We start from the raw sequence: 21,243 nt of genomic DNA on the forward strand, positions 1-21,243 counted from the left end.
TGAAGAATACCACTGAGCAGATTTCCAAAGTTTTGGGGTTCTCCAGAACTCCTAGTTAGTACTTCTGCTGATACTCTTAAAAAAGGCAGACTGTGACCAGCTGCCCTCTCTGAGCACCTATGTCCATAAAGAGGGATGCAAACAAATCTTTTTACATTTTAGGCCAATGGAGCAAGAAGATAAAATAAATTCAAACAGATAGGAACAAAATTTGGAAAATGAAACATTTTTTCCCAGATCCCTAAAACAAGTATCACAATACACTGTTACAAGATAATTAAAAACTCTTGATATGTGCTCTTAATGTCTGTTCAGCTTTCACTGCATCCTGAATCCCGCAGCACGTCAGAAAGACCAGATGACTGAACCTTCCCACTGCAATCACAACAAATCACTTCAAAACCTAACATTTTAGGCTATGATTGCAAAATAAAAGTTGTGTTACTAGTTTTATTTAAAGGAATGAATGCCATCCTGCATTTCACCTTCAGTTTAAATAGTCTTTGTTGAAATGAAGAGTTTAAAGTAACTATAGAGTACCTTTGGTACAGCTCCAAAACGAACACTGTTGATCAGGGAGCATTCTAATACCTGTCCCTCCTGAAATGACAAAAAGGATATGAGGTTCAAAGGTCTGTTGAGACAGGGTTCCATTGGGAATTTCAGCAAAAATAAACAGTGAATTTTATTTGCAAACACTGGTAATAAACACTAAGCAGTATAGTTCCCCTTAATATCAGTTAATTCCTTCTTAAATGCTTCACTTCTGTCAATTCTAAAAGAATAGGATGAAGACTAGTTTTGGAAATAAACTAACACAGTATTTTAGATCTTTGAAAACCAGAATATAAATCAAGTGCAATAATACATAATATACACTCCTGACATAATTGTAATATACCTTTCCTTCACTTTTCCAGCTCAGAAAAAACCCAAATTCATCCACTTGGAAGAGACAGTTGCTTTCAAAGACAAAAGATTCCTATAGAAAAGAAAATACAGACCATTATTTTAGTCAGTTTGACAAATATCAATTATTTATCATTTGAAAATAAAGGATTGTTCTGTTTCTTCCCAAAGACCCTCCTGCAGAATTTGCTGTTCCCAAGAAAACAGAAACAAGGGAGGCAGGCTTCTAAAAAAGAGATCATTTTTAATGATTTGTCTTATTGTTGATGCTTGAGACACTGGAATGCACATAATTAATATTTTCCTACCTCATTGCAACTATGAGGCAGTTTTATTTAATAAAAGCAGTGATTCCTACCTAATAAAAAATCTTAATGAAACGGAACTTCAAAAAAATTACTGAAAATTAAATGCCTTCAGGTGAAAAATATATAATCTGCCAACGCCACCTTCGGGATCAAACGGCCACATTTCCTTTTAACATTCAGAATTTGGGAAGCACTTTTCTGTTGGACTATGGCAGTGTACATGCTGTGAGTGCTTTGCAGCCAGAGTATCTGACAAGCAGAGCTTGAAGGATATTGATTTGTAGAAGAAATCAGGAAAGAATGGCATTCCAAAGAGACCAGGCAAGGCAAAAAATCAGATTAGCTGAATTTAAAAAGAAATTTCCTCCACACACCTCCAGCCTCAATTAGAGCATCATAAATTAAGCTAAAATGCAGGAAAACAGTGTGCAGAATCAATCACTTCTTCAAGAAAAAGAGGATCCAGAACTTCCTGACTTCCTTAATTGAAAAGCAAGGAGCACTTGTGAGAAGAGTCCTCTGTGAGGAAACAAACCAGGCTCCCAACTGTGCCACAGAAAACCTGGAATAAACTGCAGCAACTCTCGGAGCAGGAGAGGATCATGGGATGGACAAACAGCCTGTTGCTCCACAGGGGCAGAGCAGGACCCCCTTTGTGTGGGGTTTTGGGGGGCAGCAAATTCAGCTGCAAAGGAGCAAGACCTTGGTGCCAGCTCCTCACCCCACGTGTGCCCAGGATTGCGGAGTCTCACAGAGGTGCCTGCTGAGAACAGAACAAACCGTGCCTGACACTGTCCCTGTCATGACATCCAAGGCCCAGGTGCCCACCGAGCATCTCTGGTATCACACCGAATATTTGAGCACTAAAAACTCACTCCTGTGTCTGCCCATTCTCTGTTTCTCGTTGAAGGTGCAAGAGAATGACTGCAGGCCGTGCTCCCTCACGCAGCTCCTCACAGGCTGTTTCTGGAGCAGTGTTTGCTGAGGGAAAATACAGCTTTTCTGAACCGCCCTTCTAAGGAATTCCATGTCCACCAGTATCTACTTCATTTATCTGGCCACAAATCTGGAAATACAGGGTAAACCAACTATCCCCATCTTGGCAGGCCTCGTGATAAAAAATACCTTTTACTTATATTTCAAAAGATAAGAAAATATGAATATCCCTGAAGGCACTTACCTTCAACTTATAGAGATTTTCTGTTCAAACAAGATTAAAAATAGATCCTGATAAAACTATTCTTACCAGCATATCAGTGCTGAGTATAAGGTAAACTTCTCAGCACTTTATTTCAGCTGCCTGTGTAAAATGCCCTGTTTTGCATTCCTTTAATAAATGTGGATTAAAGCACAGCTGAAAGCAGGATCATAGTAATCATATTTCAGATAGAGTGCAGATTGATTTTCTAAAGTAGATAAAACCACTCCAGATCTCAAATGATGCATTTGAATCAGAATATAAATGTTCTGTGTTCTCTTACTTTCACTTGTAATAGGCAGGTCCTCAGTTTATACATTAAAAATAAAAGAGCAATATATTCTCCCTCCCTCCATTTGATAGATAGCACAAAAAAATTCACGGATTCACTTTGTTCAATAAAGTGCTTTATGAATCTGCAAAGATGAGAGTTTTATTCACGTTACAGATATTTTGATCCAATTTTCCTTTTCTCTTCCTCAGGGCTTATTTCAAATCAGAGGGATTAAATATATTTTAAAGCTATTTCTTTTTAAAGAAAAAAAAAACCCATATAGCAATAAAGCGTGTTGGTATTGCCTCCCCACAGACATTTCTGGAGGCATTACCAGAAAAAAAATTGAAGTTTCTTTGTGTACAATGAAAGCAAAACATGAAATATTCTAGAACTTCTGCATATTTAAAAAAGAATAGCAAATGAAAGGCAACTGGCCTCTTACCTCTTCATATCTATCAAACACAGCTCCATCTTGCATAAAAGAGGGAACTGGCTTCTGCCAGTTAAATTCGTAAGGTTTTGCCATGATTACGGAAGAAAAACCTGAAATGGAACGGAAAAAGCACAGTTCAATTACTGTCCTTCAAAAGGAGTATTTCAAAGGCCAAGCAGGAAAAAGGTGACTTTTAGCTTTTCCTTTCACACAGAAGTACTAAAAAGTCACAGTGCATTTCCAAATCAAGTGTTTTCCTCCTAGGAGTACTTTAAAATGCAAAATACTTGTAAAATGTGTGTAGGGACTTAATAATTTGAAAAATACTTGCACTGTAACTTCTAGAATACAATGAGGCTGCGATTAACCCAGCTCTAGGTGACAGAATACCACAACCTGTAACACAGATAAGTGCTTCTTTTTTTGCTGGGAAACATCAGATGATACAGAGAAAGACTGCATTTTTTCTTAACATCCTAAACTGTATGCTACATAGGCAAAATACATTTTATGTTTCAAATTTCATTTATGTTAAATGAAGTCCAGGGTATTTTCAGTCATATTTTATCCATACCTCGAGATATGAATAATACATATAGCAAAACTGATAGGGAAAAATACTGTTTGGAGATATAGGGCATTAAATAAAACTAGGTAGTTGTATTGTGCACTTCTGCAAGAGAACAAATGTGAACAAAATTGTTAATTTAAGATAAAACACAGAAGTCATATTTTATGGACATTACAATAAAGACAGCAAGTTATCCAGTACCTTTCCAATGTCTTCCAGTTACACTGAACTTTACACCAGAAAATGCCCCAACTAAACATTCTGAAATATTGAAGTTCATTTAATCTGAAGTGATTGCTCCTGCTTCATAATGCCATTCAGGACACACAGTACCCTGACTATCCCTTTACACACTGGAGCAGAAAGAGTGGGACTACCCTTGGCAGCAGCAAGGCAAGATAAGCCTGAGTGCTGGATGTCAGGAAATCATCCTGCGAGATGGGATAGCCCGGGTGACAGCAGGACACTGCCACACCACTGACCTCACCCTGTCCTGCCTGTTCCAGCCCTGCCCTGCCAACTGCTGATGCTCAGCCACTCCTGACTGTCCCCAGAGGCACCACACGAGTCAAGTGCGACCAGCTCAGCTCCGGATCCACTGCACCACAGGCACAAGGCCTGGAAAAATTTGTCCAAGCGAGAAGAATAAAGAGCCTACGTGAAACTCCAAGGAGAGTATGACAGCCCGGGCAATCCACGCAGACAGAAACATCTTCTTCGACTGAATTTTAAACCCAGAATGAATGCAAGTGCTTAAAAAAGTTCAAGAACTTTGTAGTGTTGCCCTCCTCTGTCTTGTTTTCATTTGCATAAAACATCTTCTAACAAGAAAAAGAATGAGAACAAAAGAACTGCTAAAAGTCACTGTCCAACACTGGCTTTAAGACCAGTTATTCTGATAATTTTCTACTGAAAAAATAACCCTACTACTTAAAAGATGCAAAGCACATTTTCATGTTAACCCATCTCCTGCCCTGTTTTGGTCATTGATACAGAAATATCAAAAGTATATATCACATTTCCAAAGCCTGAGGAATAAGATAAGTGAATTCACTCTCTACAACAATCAAAAATACAATTTGAAATTATAAATACATGTCACCATTAAGTGTTCATTCTCATTGAAAATGGGATGAAAATTCAAAATAATAGCTCTGCTTCCTAATCTAAAAAACAAAAAAGCTAAATGATATTTAAACTACTCATCTGTACCTCTTTTCTCCCAATGAAGAGATGCTTTGAATAAAACAGACCATCTATATCCAATATGTTATCAAAAGCCCCCTTTTCTTTTTGCCAGTCTTGTGCATTTGGCCCTTGCCACTCTGTAAACAAGGAATAATATCTTATTCACGAGGACTATGAGATATTTTGAGAACCTTTCAAGGAACGTGCCAAATTACTAATTTTTATTATTTTTTTTGAAGATGCTTATAATTCTCTTGTGTCTTCCAGTTTAGATCAGCCTAGAGCTGCTTCTCCCTCATTTCATGAGGGAAGGTGGATAACAGGACAGCCACCCCACTGCAGTAGCACAAGGGGGTCACGTTCTATACGGCTCATGGACTTCACACATTAGCTCAGAATAATCACAACAAATTGGAAACTTAGGGGCTGTTCTTGGAGCAAAGGAAACTTAAAACATACACACCTGAAGTGACAACCACTACTTTTATGGCATGGTGGCTGTTCCCCTATCTATTTAAATGTCTTCTATTATCAGAATGTTCTCAAGAAGAAAAGTTCCTTCAAATACAACAGGTAGTTCATGCAGCAATAAATGCTCCCATCCCTCTGGGAAAAGCTGACACATTCTGTGCTAAAACATCAGAAATGTGGTGGCACTTTTAAGGCTGTCGAGAATACTCCTCCACAGTCCCGAACCTATATAAATGGCTTTTAGCCTTTTATACTGGCACTGAAGCCCACACAAACCCAGATTTGAAAACCTACAAGTTCTTCAACTGCTCTGAACTCCCATGTAAGACACATCCTAATGCTTCCTCCAGCATCTGGCACTCTGAAACCTGGATGTAAAGAGTGCTTGAGCAGACACTTAACTCTCAGAAAGACTCATTACCTTAACACTACACACGTGCACTTGGTTAGCTTGGCTCAGCTCACCATCCAGTCATAGAAATACAGCTCTGTAAAATCCCTCCTTCACAGGGGTCTTCTCCTTATCTGGTACTCACATAGTCTGATGAACTTGTTACTTCATCGCTGAGACATTAAATACAAAGAGCTCCTCAGTTTCTGCGGCAACGCGCATTTTTCAAACCTTGCAGTCAGCCTGAGCCCTCCCCACTTTTCCAGCTGCCTTTCTGAAGTCAAGGGTCTGGACCAGGACACAGTAACCCAGCACCACCCCGTCAGAGGAACCAGGGTTACAGCCTTTCATCTTATTTGCATAACCTCGCGTTTAGCCGCAAGAAAACACGCCCGATTGCTCGTAACTCATCAAGCAATCAACTTCTGTCTCGGGGACTCCAGCTCGTTGTTATTTACCACCTTACCAATCTCTTCTCTAGCTCTGCTCTCTCAGGTCACTTCAGTTTACAGATGAACTGAGACAGATGAAGTGTGAGGGAAAGACAGCTTGAGTACACACAGCAAGGAGCTGGAGGAATTGTAACAAACAACATTTTTAAGCCGTATGCTTTGGCAGCTGTGCAGAAGGTGAGGAAAATTCTCTCTGCCTTTAGAAAAGCTCTTTTCAGTCTCTCACATTTCTTACACTGCTCTCAAAAATCCATTTTTTCTTAACGCTGTTAGCTTTTAAGATCGCCAAAATAAAATACAAAATATTACCCTGTGACTCTTTGGATCTCTGTTAACCTTCATTAATTTTTTAGTAGTTCGAAGAGAGTGAAAACCAAAACCAATCCCAACCAGCAAATCCTAACAAACATGACTTTGTAGCATTCATATGGCTGCAAATACATGCATGCATATATCCTCACTATGATGAGAATCAAGAATTAACTCTCTTTAGAGACATTTAATAACAATGAAAAGTGTGAAGATTCAACTGGGAGACATAGAAGGTTAAGGAACTAAATTTAAAGGCAGCAAAATTTTCATTTGAAAACTTTTATGCCGCCTTTAAAAACTGAAATCAAATCTTACTGTCTTAAGACTTCTCAAAGTACAACAACTCCTCTGAATACCATTCACAAAAGCAGAAAGAACACTCATAAATGCACCTCAGGACTTAATTAATGACTACAAGGGAGAGGCACTGTGAAGTGCAGTAGTTGAATGCCTTTTGAGGTATCTCCCTTTCTTTCAACACTGATTTATGCCTGAAGGCATGATTTGGATCACATGGAATTAACCTGGAGTATCCAAAGAGTGAGGACACAAAATTAACCATATCCAGAAGAGCATTAATGAACACAAAAGCCTTCTTCTTTTGTAAGCTTGGCTGTACTAAACTAAATCTGGGGTGTGTGGACTATAAATCCTGGGTTTTTTCATTCTTTGACCAAAAGAAGGACAAGGTGTGGCTGAACAGGAGAAGGAAAGGATTCTGTTAATACGAAGGAGACAAATGTTTGGGGAAAGAGGTGATATTCTAAACTAATCCCCAGGGCTGGCTAGCGTGATGGATAGGATACTCCTTGGATCCCATAAACATCCTGTCAATGTTGAGACACTGCTGGAAAGGACAGCAGAGTTCCTTAGAGCTGATCCCCCCAGTTTCAAACACAGAAACTCATAATTTCCACAGTTCGCTTAGCCCCGAGTATCGTAACAGGACCTGTCAATTTTTTTTTTTAGTAATTATTATTTTTCCCTCTGGAATGAATCCCTATTTGCTGACTGAGAGGTGAGGAAGCTCTGCAGTCTGTGTTTGCCATTTCACCACTTACCTCTTTGAATTACACTCCCTAAACTTGCTCCAGTTATTGTCTGTGTGGGTTTCAAGTGCAGCACCCACTCAACACTATGCTGAGTTCAGTAATCTTGCCCAGGAACATATGTTTTCCTACAGATAGAAGGAAGCAACTAAAAAACCCAAAAAACAAAGCTATTTCCCACTCTTTCCTCTCACCTTGACGTACATATAACCTTCACCACCACTCCTGTTCAGTGAACAAGATTCTTCATAACAAAGACAATCAGATCTAGATCAGCAGACCTCTCTAACTTTTGGGGTCTTTTTATGGAGTTCATCCCAGTTCAGCAAGTTTACCTGCAGAGCTGTGTACTGGCGTGAACATCCAGCTGTCCATGACTAAACAGGCACTGCAGCACAGAAAGTCTTATAAAAAAGCCCCTTTCATTTTTTATTGAGGCTTTGAAGTACTTTCATATTCAAATACTACAGTAGTTTCTAGAAACCTGAAGAAAAGTCAGATCTTCATATATTTACTCCTCAATGTCAAACTCATTTGGTCATAAAGGTGACATTAACATAAGCAAAACGCAGAGGCAGGGTATTTTTTAAACCTGAAACTTTGGTTTCAACACTAGAATTTAAAATTCAGAGTAAGTTTTAAGAAAATAAAAGCCACTATAGTGTGAATCCTAAAAGAAACAGGGAGAGCCACACTGCTGAATTTCTGCAGTGTATATATAAAACAATTCCAAGATTTCACAGCTCTCCAGGCTTTTCCACAGTCAAAATTTGCTGGTTTGTTGGGTTTTTTCCCCTTTTTAAAAAGTGCATTTTTTCAGCAGGCTATTTTTAAACACATTATTCCCACAGCTAATGCAAGCAACTTAAAACAGTTCTCCCCAAAACAAGGTCCAGGATCAACAACAGACATACAACAGGCGCCTGAGCATGCATCGTCTAGCAGCGGTGTCAATTTCCATTTTGTCTCCTTTTCCATTTCGTTTTAATTGCTGGAATGCACTGGCATGCAGGGGCAGCTGAGGGGTTAGACCACAACAAGAAGGGGCCTGTTCTGAACCAATCTTGTGAGCATTTCCCCCAGTTCAGTGAGGCTGCCCAGTGCAGGGCTCAGAAATGAGTGTACCCGCTCCTGGTCCTGGCCTTCGGGTCCCAGCTCTGCCTCTGTCACCTCCTCTAATGACAGCCTGTTTCTAACAAGTAATTCCAAGGATAAAACACAGGACTCAAACAGCACCTCCCAGCTTCCTCACGTTTTTTTCTTTTTGTCCTAATGGCTTCCTAGTTTGTTCATATCTAGAGTTTTCCCCTGGCTTCCTATTCATTCAAAAACATTCTCATTTTTTGACATAAGTGCTTACCACCCATCCTTTTCAGGAGAGAACATTTGCCTTTATGAGAAGTGAATGGTGTATAAAGAGATATGCTGGTTTTGTAAATAAACTTACTCTGGTAGATTTCCAACAAGACTCTGTTCTGACAGTGAGAAATACATTTAAATCAAGCCATTATGGAAAGCTTCTCAGATGATTCACTCAGGTCTAATTCCTCACAAAGTTGTAAATTACAGATACTTGTAGTCCCAAGAAAGCAAATTATTTCTCTGCTCAGCAGCAATACAGACCCACTGGAGCAGAGTTTCCCTTTTGAATGGATCCAAATGGATCACCAAAGTCATCTGGACTTGTCACACAGTGTTGATAGGATTGGGATTGGTCCTTGTGTGCCACCATTGTAAACCAACTTTATTAGTTTCACTTGCTGACTAAAATGAGCCTTCAGATAGATGCTACTTGAAATGCCTGGAAAAACAAAAGTAACTCGGCAATTTCAACACCAAAGTGTTCAAAAAAAGCTAAAATTTTACTCATTCTCAAAGAAACTCCTAAAGCACTAAGAGAATCTGTACATATTCCCAGAAAAAGGTATGACTTGAATAGTGAGCCACAACGCAGAGCTATCATAACTGGAAGTTACTAAACACTTAAGTTTATTTTTTATTAAAAAATAATAAACCATACATAGAAAACTACAAACTTCACTGAATAAGAAAGTTGGTTTTACTTTTCTTTCCTTCTGGTGATAGAAAATTTGGTGTTCACATTCTCGATTTTGTAACAGCAGAGGTGAAAGGCAAAGGGAAAGGCAGAGATCTTCCCAAGGGATTATTTCAGGAGAGAAAATACTCATAATGCTGTGAATTGTACAGAGGATTTAGCAATCGGACTCATCAAAAGACAGTAAATAACCACTGATTTTCATTTACACTTATTATTCAGTATGCATCTAACAGTACCATTTTGCTTTTGATCTGTCAAGTGAACTTCATTTCGTAACGTGAGCATGTGATGAACCATTCCCGAGAACTTTCCCTGTTTTACCTCATTCCAATAATAAACACTAACCATATAAAACATTAAGCTGTCTAAAAATGTGGAAGAAGCTACATTTTTATCTTTAGTCAAGGAGAAGTCTTAGAGGTGTCCAGGATTTATTTAGTTTAATGTCAAGTGTCCCATTTCCTGGAAGCCATCTCATCCCCAGGTAGTAATAGAGAGCAAATTAGACTTTGATGAAAACAATGGTTTGTGTAATCATTGCCAAGATCCTTTCTGGATTGCTATAGCACGTGATAGATGCATACAGTGTATCTGGATTTAACCAGCAGTGACTTTTATTAAGTTTAATTACTTCACTCTGGACTTTCAATAGAAAGCAATGATAAAGCAAAGGCGACCTCATGGAATAATCAAACAAATGAACAAAGCAACCAACACGTAGCACTTGCAAAACATCTCAAGTATTTTCTGATTTACTGAAGCCCAGACTCTCTCTTTACAGTTTTGTAAACTCTGACACCTTGTATCATTACAGCAACGAACCTCAAAGGAATGGGATTTGGGAGATTTATTAAAAAACAAGTTTTCAATATGATCTTTGGGCAATTAATACCATACTTAATTTCTGCTGTTGTTTAATCTGCTGCTGACAGGTAACACAAGATATCTTAAGTCAGTGAGCAGAGTTTCTCACTTTTAGGTACACCTGTACAAAGTATTTGTGCAAATTATTTGAATTAAAATCATGGGCAATTTTGACACTTAGAACTTCAGTCTCTACTTTTTAGCTTCATTCTGGAGCTTTGTGCTCTAAAAGGTCTTAAGCAGAAGTGATTTCTGTATTTTAATATGATAGGAAGAGATAAATACATGTTTGTAATTAAAATTCTAGCAAGAGTTCAGGTGGGAGTACAGAAAAACAGCAAACAACCTTAAGTGAGCATCACTCCTGTTACAAATTCAAGAATTTGGGAGTCCAAGGACATAAAACAACTGCAAGATTCTAAGACCGAATTATTAGCTACAAATACCATGAAAACAAACTTCCAAACGACATTAATATCAGCAGTCTTTCCTTTTTAAGTGCAAGGAAAAGTGTTGGAAAGAACACAATATAGTACCTTAAACAAAAATAAACTACAGCTATCAGCTGCTCCGTGACCACATCCTGAGGACACAGTTGTCTGTTTCCAAACACTGACACAGACTTTGTATTAATAAAAAGCAATGAAAGGTCAAGATCATATTTTCGTAATAACTTCCAAATCCCTGCGTGTTTGAAATAATCCCTCCTATGGTCAGGTACTTTAGTTCAAACTAAACTTTATTAAAGTTTGGACATGATTTATTAGGATCTTTTTCAAAATATACAGATATATTAAAAACTAATAAGCTGTGAGGAACATAGAAGTTACTTTAAAATCTAAAATTAGGAAAGTGACATTATAATTTGCTGGGTTTTGGATGATTTCTGAGAAAACAAGAGTGACCCACACTGCTGGCTTAAAATTTCAGACAAAGCTAAGGTGATCTTTGGCAAGTGTTCCAGCAGTCTAAAATGCATTAATATCAAAAAGCTGCGTTCATTATTTGACAGTTGGCAGTGTGTTAAAAATAGGTATTTGTTGAAAGTTTAAACTGATTACAAATTTCTTGGGACCTGGATAAAGCCTGTGAACTACAGTCACCATGGAAATGCACAGGGCATTTATACTTTTAAGATTGCCATTGTGCAGTTTAACCCATGACATTGGTAAGAAGATTTTGGTATCAAAATCTTCATTACATCAGAAGATGTAAGCTGCTCAGATTCCATCTCAGCACCCACCTTCCACCCTAGAGACAGAGGGTTTCACATTCCCTTCTTTAAACTGGAGAAGGTAATATGGAATGAAAAGCAAGAAGCATAGACCTGGCATCTGCACTTGATCAGTGCATTCCTTCCTTCCTTCCTCACACCCGACAGCCTGTTTGTTTTCATCTCCCTTTATCAGCACCCCTGAATCACATCTCAGAGCTAGGGCAATGCAGGCAGGGCATTATCAGCTGGCTGGAATGGAAATTAGCCACTGTCCTTCTGCCCAGGCCATCAGTAAATGCAAACCCTGGCTAGGAGAGATTCCTAGGTGCAGCTTTTTTTTTTTTCTACTCAGTTCTGTGACAGACCCAGGCTCAAGTAAGCACAGCAGCAGAGCTGTGAGCTGCCCTTGCTGAAGTGTGGCTGGAGCAGACTGCAGCTCCCCATGGAGATTTTAGTTGGCTGGTTTCATTTTATTTTTCTGCCAAGATTTCAAGTTCACATCACAGAAAAAAGTCTCCCAGTCAGTATCAGGAAAAGAAACTACATGGGGCTCACAGTGTGCACTTCAACACTCCTGTGCAAAAAACAGATCTGGGAATCAGAATGACATTTAATGGATTGGGGGAAAAAAAAACAATAGCAATTGTCTGGCCTTAACACTGTTGCAGAGATTCAACTTGTCTATTCTCCTCACCCCCAGTCACTCTGCCTGTTGTATGCAAAACCAACACTCATCATCAATTGTTCAGGAAAAACACATCCCCTTTGGGGTTCGTAGGAGTCAAGGGATGCAGGTTGCAGGCGGTGGTGAGCCAGACAGCTCTGGAGTCCTGGATGGACATTTTGCTATTTCCCGTTTTCCTCTTCCTCCCTCTGAAGAATGAGGCTAGCAAGACTTGTTTTAATTACAGACTTAGTGATGTTAAGTACACCTTTCATCACCAATAACACCCAGTGCTAACTCATTAACAAGCTGGGCATTTTGCTGAAGATGAGACTGCCCCGGTTCTAAACACAGTGTATCACAACTAGGCAAGGCTAAAAATAAACTGCTGTGTATAATTTGAAAATCCAGAATCCCTCTTTCCAGCAGGACAAATACAGACAGCCATGTTGGAGATATACTGGGTTATCACTTGTTTGTATCTTTAATTTCTACAGAAGCAAGAGGAAAAGCAACTGGTTCTGAACTTTTAGTTATTACTCCTTCATTATGGTAGGTAGGTGGCAGAGTAAGCATTTCTTGCCAGTTTGTTTCAGCCACATTTCTTTTTAAATAGTTGTTGTGCCACTGCCCAGAAGCTCTGAAAACAATAAGAAAGATTGTGCAGATAATGTGGGCAAGGATAAACAAAAAATACCCGCAATCCTTGAGCTGGTCAGCTCATAGTTAACCACAAGCAGAAAATGGGAATGCATAAAAAACATGGCATCACAGTCTCTTTCACTAATCCCTGCCTCAGAGAACCTGTGCAATCTGCATATTCATTTCTACTAGTCAAATATTAAAACAACTCTCTTGACATTGTGCTCTGTTTCCTGTCACAGCAGTCGCTAGCGAACTGACAGCTGTTGTCTCTTTGGGGTAAAGGGAGGCTGTGTGAGACTACTCAGAACTTTATCTGATGAAACAGTTCAGGGTGCTAATATAGTCATTATTGAGGCATTCAGCTGTTTACATACCTTAAGAACAACACCCCTAAAATGTCTCTCTGAATATTAATGTATGGCTTGTTTAAGAAATGGGGTAAAACCAGGCATGTCAGCTATTAAAGAGAGGGGTGGGAGAGTGCTCCAAGCCAGCAACCTCTCCAAATCTTCCCGCTGGATGCATTTTGGCTTGTTCAACTATTCATAAGATATATATATATATATATATATATGAAATTTCTGAAGGAAAGGCATCTCAGTTTTTGACTGCTCCAAGTGGATGATTTGACACAGTATTCCTAAAGGGATAAAAATAAAAGTGTTGGTATGTAGCCTATTTGTGCAGTATGGAGACGGAAAGGAGAGCCAGGCTGCCAGTCAGGAGTGCTGGTATGGCCTGCTGGCCTTCACAGCCCATTTGGAACACTTCTTTGACAGCTCCTAATAAACAGCAGGATTTACAGCATGCTGAGAACTTCCATTTATTCAGATTTTTCTGGACCAACTGGCGACACCAGAGCCAGGGGACTCACTTTCTCTGAATTCCTAACTTTGAGATGTAATTTCAGTGTCAAGCAGCAGGGAAGGAGAGGGGGAACTGATACCTCTCTGAGCTCCTCCTCCTCCTCATCAATGCTCTTTCTTGCCACCTGCTGCTGAGGAGGAAAGGGACACATGTAGCACAAGCAGAGGATACCTCTGCCTTCACAGGTACATGTGGAACACACTCACATAGGCAGGGAGATGAGCAGCACCTTCTCCTCTCTCCCTGGAAAAGTGAGAGCATGCACATCACGCTGGAACAGGAGGACATTCCTGACTCCAGGCAACCAACAGAGCAGAAAAAAGTGAAACGGATGTGTGGGGCAGAGCACAAGAATTGAAAAGAGGAGGAAGGAACTAACAACAGGAAAAGATAAAGGAAGCAAGGATGGGGTGTCCGGTACTGATGTGGGCTGAGACAGCATGACTAAGTGCCCAAGCAGACCAACACAGCTAAAATCAAAAGGGAAGATGGCCACATTTTCACCATGCTAGGAAAGAACAGCAGATAGTCTGGGAAATCTGAAATGGAAATTATTTGGGACAGCACAGACAAGGCTATTTTTAGAGATTATTCCAAGTATGAAGCTGGGTTACTGCAGTATGGCTGGAAAGGAAGGAACTGGGTGGAATATACACTAAGAAAGACCAACAAAAGAAAACGCTGGTGTCTGCGTGTGGGGGTGAAAAGGAGAGAAGTGGCAAGAACACTGCCAACATTCCAGGCAAGAGCAGAGGGGGGGTCATTTATTGTGACAGCTCAGGAGTGGGGATGGCAGGGCTCCTGGTGGTGAGGAGTTCAGTATTGCCCCATGCTGCAGACAGACCAGGGGATTAATGGGGAAGAAGCCTGGAAAGGTGAAAGAATGGATTCTAGACATGAGGGTGGAGGTCAAAGAAAGAGCAGTCTGTTAAGAAGCCAGCAAATGCAGTGGGAATCAACAGATGCAACCAGTTACACCATAAAAATTGATAAAGGGACCCTCACAGAGACAAAAAGGAAATGTTTTGCCATTTGCACTGGCTGGATGAACTGTTCTCAAGTGGTGCTTAACTATGGCTGCCACCATCCATTCTGGCCTCCTACAGCTCAGTAACAAGTGGCACACAGACTCAGGAAAGGCAAAGCCCATCAAAATAAAGAGCAGTGTCACACCCAAAGCACAGCAGACCCCATGGAAAGTGAAGGTAACATTTTTACATGTCTAAAACCAGCTTTGTCTTCATCACTGTTAAGCATTTCCAGCATAATAATTACCATTGCAAAGAATAAAAACTTGAGCCCAGCAGGCTTTTCCCACAAGAAAACTGGTCAGCTAGTTCAGACTGCTTTTTTTTCCTGTCACATACCTATTAAATGCTTCAGACTGTTTAATGTGATAAAAATGTCTAGACTGGTTTTTGACTGAAAGCTTAAGGAAGAGCGTTCTTTGCCCTTGGCTAGCAAACTCCTTGTAAGCACAATAAAGTGAATGCTGTCCTTCTGCAGCCCACACTTCCTGCATACATCCAATAAATCCATTGCAGGCATCTTCAGAAATCTTGAGATTTGAGAGGCCAGCCCAGGGAAATGTGAAGCATACAGGTACAGCATAGTACGTATGTAAATATAGTGTTTCTTTGCAAGGAAAAATCTGCTCTTTATCATCAAATACAGGCATTGCTGAGGAGAAGATGACAGCACCTCTCACAGCAAAAAAAACCCCAAAAAATAACCAAAGATGCTCTGCTGAAATTGATGAAGAGTAAAACACTTTGCTGAAGCAGGCAGTAGAGTTTAGTCAAGGAATCCCAATGGGCACATTAGAAAAAGCGTTGCCACGTGTGAATCAGTGCATTCAATGCTTTGTGGTCCCGAGCTGCCCTCAGTCTCCAGCAGCTGTTTATTTTTGTATAACAAAACTTCTAACATAATTACAATCACTCTAAACTTAGATGCGAGTACACAGTTTATACTAAAAATACCTCTGGCAGTGAAATTACCCAGCTCAACTGGTCCACACCCTCCAGCCCTTTCTTTTCAGAGGCTCTAAATCTGCATCTGTGGAGAGGGCTGTGGTCAAGGAACAGGTGCATCTGATTCTTGTCAGCACGTGTGACTTGCATGGTGGAAAATCAGCTGCATACCGTGGAAAAAGCCTGAGAAGAAACACTGTCCCTGGACACCACTCATCGTGGCCAACTCCCATAGGAAATAAACCTTGCCAAAAGAATTAATGGACAACATGATGTGAGAGGAACATCACTCTGGCCCGGTCACAACTGGACTGTCAAATCATGCATCAAAGTCCCACTTCCCATCTTCCTGTACCCTATTTGTTCCCAAAGCAGTCCTAACATCCTGAGGATAGTTTTTTGTTTAAAATGCTCTTAATCTCCCTCGAAGATCCTAATTAACTCTTGTTCTCTGTGATCGGACCATAAAGGGCACTGCCAGTCAAAGGAGTTGAAAAAGAAACAACTGACCACCCTCTGCAGGAAAACAACTCAGGGCTTGGGAATATCTATGGGAAGGTTGTTTCAGGGGAGGAAAATGGCAGTTTTTCCACATCAAAAAACCGTGGGCAAAAGGATTTGTACAGTACAGGTAAGGACTGAGCATTTCTGGTTTCCATTCTCCTTAAGATACCACTTTTCCTGAGTAAGTCATAGTATTCCCCTCTGTTAAAAGAAAGAATGTGGTTTTTCAGCATCACCAGGGAAGGTGATTTCATTAGGTTTGGAGCACTTGGATACTATACAGCTACACTGTACAGTGGAGAATAGACCAAGCAAGATGTCAATGTCTAAAATGAATCTTCTGCGAAATAACTACATGCACAAATTGAAAGCTTGCACCAGGGAGGTTGCACGCTGTGGGTTTGTTGTTTGCTTGCTTTCTTAATATAGGGTTTAGATCAATAAATCTTTCCTTTTGGCAGCACACTCTCCTGAAATCTTGGTTTCTGTACAGTCCTCATCCATGTCAGAGGGTGCTTTGCACAGTCACGGCACAGCTGAATTAAATCCCTTCTTTGCTCCATATATGCTTGTGTTCTTTGGGTACCTGAGTGAAATGGCACATGGAGGGAAAAGGGACTAGGCCCAGCTGGTGTTTCTCTGGAAAGCCCCCTGCCATCCCCAGGAACGCTGAGAGTGCTCTGCAAGTTTTTTAAGCCGAGCAGCTGGCAGCAGCCTCCTGAAGGTAGGCAACCAGGCTGTGCTTAACTGAGATACCAGGTTGTTGGCAAAGCTTTTTTGGATGGGAGATAAAAGCAGCATAGGGAAGGGAGAGGATACTGCTCCTCCTGAAACGGAAGTGGCTGGCATGAAAACAGAAATAACAGATTTCATTGTTACAGCTTTCCTTTCTACGTTGTATTTCTACTGTTTTCTCCAAAATCTCAGTAGCATGGGCTCCTTAAGGGTTAACCAATAATACTGTTCATTGCTGGGTGCAAACTAACATGCATCAAGATTTGTGTGTGAGAGAGTGTGAACTGAGTGTTCTGGTTTAACCACACTAAGGGCACAGATTGGCTCAGTAAACAGGCAGGGTAGTGGACACCAGTGTCCCCAGGTTAAGCGTTACCAGTGTGTGCTGAAGACAACCCCTTATCAGGGGCAACCGGAGTAACCTCCCTGCAGAAACCCCCGGCAAACGCAGCACACAGCTGCTTGCTCAGAGTGCCAGCAAAAATGGAGCCCCTTTGGAGCCATCACGGGCAAGAAAGGGAGCCAGTCCAACTCTCTCTCACTGAAAAGAGCAGTCCTAACCCCTTGCTTCTGCTTCCTTTGTGATGATCCCATTCCTGCTAGCCCAAGTGATCCCATCTCAAGCAGGTCACAGCTGTACACTGGTGGAAAGCCCTTGGTATTTTCTGCTGCTCTCGTGCAGTGACCAGGTCACACAAGAGTCACGTTGTGACCAGCACAAAGGACAGACTGGCAGCACAGACAGAAGCAAGAGCAGCGAATTTTAGGTGGCAGCAAATTGCATCTCACACACACTACTGGGAAAGACCACTAGGATTTTGAAAACTGGCTGACTTTGAGCATAATTTCTCTCAGCTTTGATACTCAGCAGCCCATTTTGCCAGGAGTGTTGATCTAATCTCCCAATCCTAAAGCAAGTTTGCCACTTCTTAAATTTTACAACATACGGAAAACTTGGCTTTAAGACCTGGTTACAAAGCCATTCAAGAACTTGCTTAGTGTAATGATAAAAAGCAAGCCCATAGCCAACCGCTACCACAGCTGGTAAGCTGAAACATTTCCAAGAGCCTATTTATTTATTTATTAATAAATCCTATTATTTATTAATAAATTGAACTCAAAACCAGCAGAATTATTGAGCAGAAAAAAAGATGGAAAAAATTGATTCTTAGTTTGTTTTTGAAGCTATGGGTAAACAACTACCTGATGTTACAGTTCAGAATGGCAATACTTGAAAATCAGGTTGAATACAAGATCCTGCAGGTGCTGGATGTGATAAGCAGGGAAACCACACTTTTCATTGGAAATCCAAATTCACATACAAGATAAGGAAGAGTAAGTTACTCAGGCAAACCTATCACCGTGGCAGAACAATCAGATCTAGGAAACAAAGGCTGCTCTTTTCAAGCTGTGCAACGGACAGTACTCCATTACAGTTAAAGAAATAAAACTTCCTTTTGCTTTCAGACCTGGTCCTGACAGACACAAGATAACATTACCTCTATCCAAACCTGCCTTTCTCAGCTGTGGCTGTGTTTTGGAGCAGAAGTACGGAACCAGGAAAGAAACCAGGTTGATACACAGAGATAAAAACTACCTGATGCAAAGCTAACAAAAAGGCACAGCTGTAAATACGAGCTCCAGACATGCTCCCTGAACCCCTCTGACTGCATGTGCCACAAACTGAACTTGAGTTCCATCAGGAAATTCCATCAGCAATACTACACTGCAGAGCGAAGCCACCCAGTCTGCAATCATACCTGCAGCTGGAGTCAAGGCATGCCCCCGCAGACCTGCTTTACCAGTGTACTCAATATTGTTTACAAAAACATTCTTAAAAAATCATGTGCTACATCTTTAAAATTTCAGTCAATGTTTTAAAGAAGAAAACAAACAAACAAAAAGTGTAAAAATTAAGGGTTTTTTTGGTTTGTTTTACGTACATGGTTATTAAGAGACATCCCTTTTTTCCTGCATCAAGAGCACAGAGAATTCTTGGAGAATTTGACGCCTCAATCCACCATTCTGTTCACACACAGAAACCCTCTGGCATGAATTAAGTGATGTTTCCAGCTGGAACGAGGCGGTCCCTGAGTGCCAATGTTGGTCAAAGACCAGGTGCACATGAGACATGAGCTGGTAGCAGGGAACCAGCAGCTCAGGAATGTTTTATTCAAACCTTCAGCAGGCACATTTACGCCATGCAGATGTGTGAGTTAGCTCCAAGCCAGCTGTGCTTTACCTGCTTTCTGGGGTGTCAGAACCACCTCACTGTGCCTGCTGATTTAGGCAGCTCCTCAGCCACACACAGGTCCCTGCTACTACAGCTAAGCTGCTTTCAGCTCATTTATAGTGCTTGCCAGGGATCCTGGGAATTTCTACCCATTATGGGATGTAGGGCAGCCATACCTTCTGCTGCAACACTCGTGTGAACGCTGCTCCGCAGTGCATTTACAGCCACCCAAAACAGGTTGGCTGAAAGCCTTAAAATATCACAAAGCAATCAGAGATGATTTTAGACTGCTATTCTCCAAGACTATCCAGTAACATTTGCTCTGAAGAACAGCCTGCAGATACTGAAACCTCCATAAATCACTCTGTTGCTCTAATACTGATTATGTGAATGCAAATGAATACCTGCTCCGGTGTAACACAGCAAGGCACTGAAAACACAGCTCCCTAATAGATTTCTGTCTTCCAACTATGAGCCCCTCCAAGCAGGTGCACTGAAAGGTAAGATTACTACAGCCCAAGCATGGGTGAAATCCAAACCCCAGCTTTGTACTCTAGCCTTTAAAATTGAAAGTTTTCTTCAATAAATCCATTGTTTAAGGATTACGTTGAAACTGAAACTCAGGAAACTCAAGCAAATTGAACCAGGAAAAATGGGCATTTTTCCCCACCGGCTCTGACCTGTGCTCAGCTTATGCACCACTGCTTAGGAAGGACCCAAAAGAACCCCACAAGCATTTGCAAGAATTTGCAAGCAGTGCTTCAATGTTAACAATCCACTGGCTGGACTCAAGTGACCCATCTCAAGAACACCTCGAAAGGCATGTCAAACCTATTTTGTTCTTACTCTGTAACAGACATAAGCAAACAATGATAAATGGTGACAGTGAACATACAGGGATGACATAAAACTGCTGTGTCACCTTCGGGGAAGAGCCCAGTGGCTCTGTTGTAAACAGTGGGAAAGAGAAGTGGGATGGTGGGACACCTGGGAGATGCAAAGGATGCAAGCTCCAGGCATTCTGCTGGCAGAGGATCAGCCAGTATCACCCTGTGTGAGACACACAAGTTCATCACAATTTTCACAACTTTTTCTGTTTCTCCCAAAGCCCCTGACAGCACACGGCTAAACAAGAATCTTTGCATCCGTCTTCCACAGAGAATCACAGAATCAATTCTGTTGGAAAAGATCTCTGGGATTACCGAGTCCAACTTTTGACTGAACACCACTGTGTCAACCAGACCATGGCACCAAGTGCCACATCCAGTCTGCAATTAAACACCTCCAGGGACAGTGACTCCATTACCTCCCTGGACAGCTCATTCCAATGTCTACTCATTCTTTCTGTGAAGAAATTTCTCCTCATGTGCAACCTGAACCTCCCCTGGTGCAGCTTGAGAAACACAAATAAAACTTAGAAATGTGACTCCGTTTTCTCTGAAACATCATTAAGGTTGGAGACAAATAACTGAATGCAAACACACAATATGTAGTTGCTCCTTTTGGATACTCCTTGGGCAGTCAGTGTGCACAGTTCCAGGGAGCCGTGGCTGCAGGAAGGGTTTGAAGCTGTAGCAGGAGCAGACATTTCTCATCAGTGTAAGGTACTCAGAGGCACCTTGCGTGTCTTGAGTGATACAAACCATCTGAAGCACCAGCAGAATTGTATCTTACTCATCTTCTGCTGGAGAAGGAGGAAAAAAAGGTGCTTGCCAAATGTTTGAGATGGCTGCAGAATGAATCCCACAGAAGAGTTTATAGGTTAGAAAAGAAAAAATATTTAAAAAAGAAAATAGAGATCTAGTCAGGGCAGAGGGATGCTGGATCCAGAACCACTAACCTGGGGAATCTTTAGGTTAAGGTTAGCCAGTGTCATTTGTCTGGCTGTGAGCATTTTGCTCAGCTCTTAATTATACAGCATTTC

At 41.0% G+C, this 21,243-nt stretch overlaps 1 protein-coding gene across 8 annotated transcripts in view; it reads right to left on the reverse strand.

Moving 5' to 3' along the window:
* PLCB4 (phospholipase C beta 4) overlaps positions 1-21,243 on the reverse strand; it is a 186,930-nt gene that overhangs the window by 82,556 nt on the left and 83,131 nt on the right. For 5 of the 8 annotated variants that reach the window (XM_042049252.1, XM_042049250.1, XM_042049251.1 and 2 more), the window contains exons 3-5: positions 3,135-3,235; positions 902-982; positions 541-600 (exon numbers count right to left, since the gene is read on the reverse strand). In XM_042049252.1, the coding sequence (XP_041905186.1) occupies positions 541-600; positions 902-982; positions 3,135-3,218 (225 nt within the window). In that variant the 5' untranslated portion in view covers positions 3,219-3,235. Of the gene's footprint in view, positions 1-540; positions 601-901; positions 983-3,134; positions 3,236-5,776; positions 5,802-5,891; positions 5,983-14,103; positions 14,107-18,317; positions 18,323-21,243 lie in introns of those variants that run through there. The other 3 variants (XM_042049247.1, XM_042049248.1, XM_042049249.1) reach the window with 3 other exon arrangements.

This window comes from Corvus kubaryi, unplaced genomic scaffold, assembly GCF_017639235.1.
Source record: "Corvus kubaryi isolate FWS band 111438036 unplaced genomic scaffold, C.kubaryi_AGA036_p1.0 70, whole genome shotgun sequence".
Classification (NCBI taxonomy): Eukaryota; Metazoa; Chordata; class Aves; order Passeriformes; family Corvidae; genus Corvus; species Corvus kubaryi.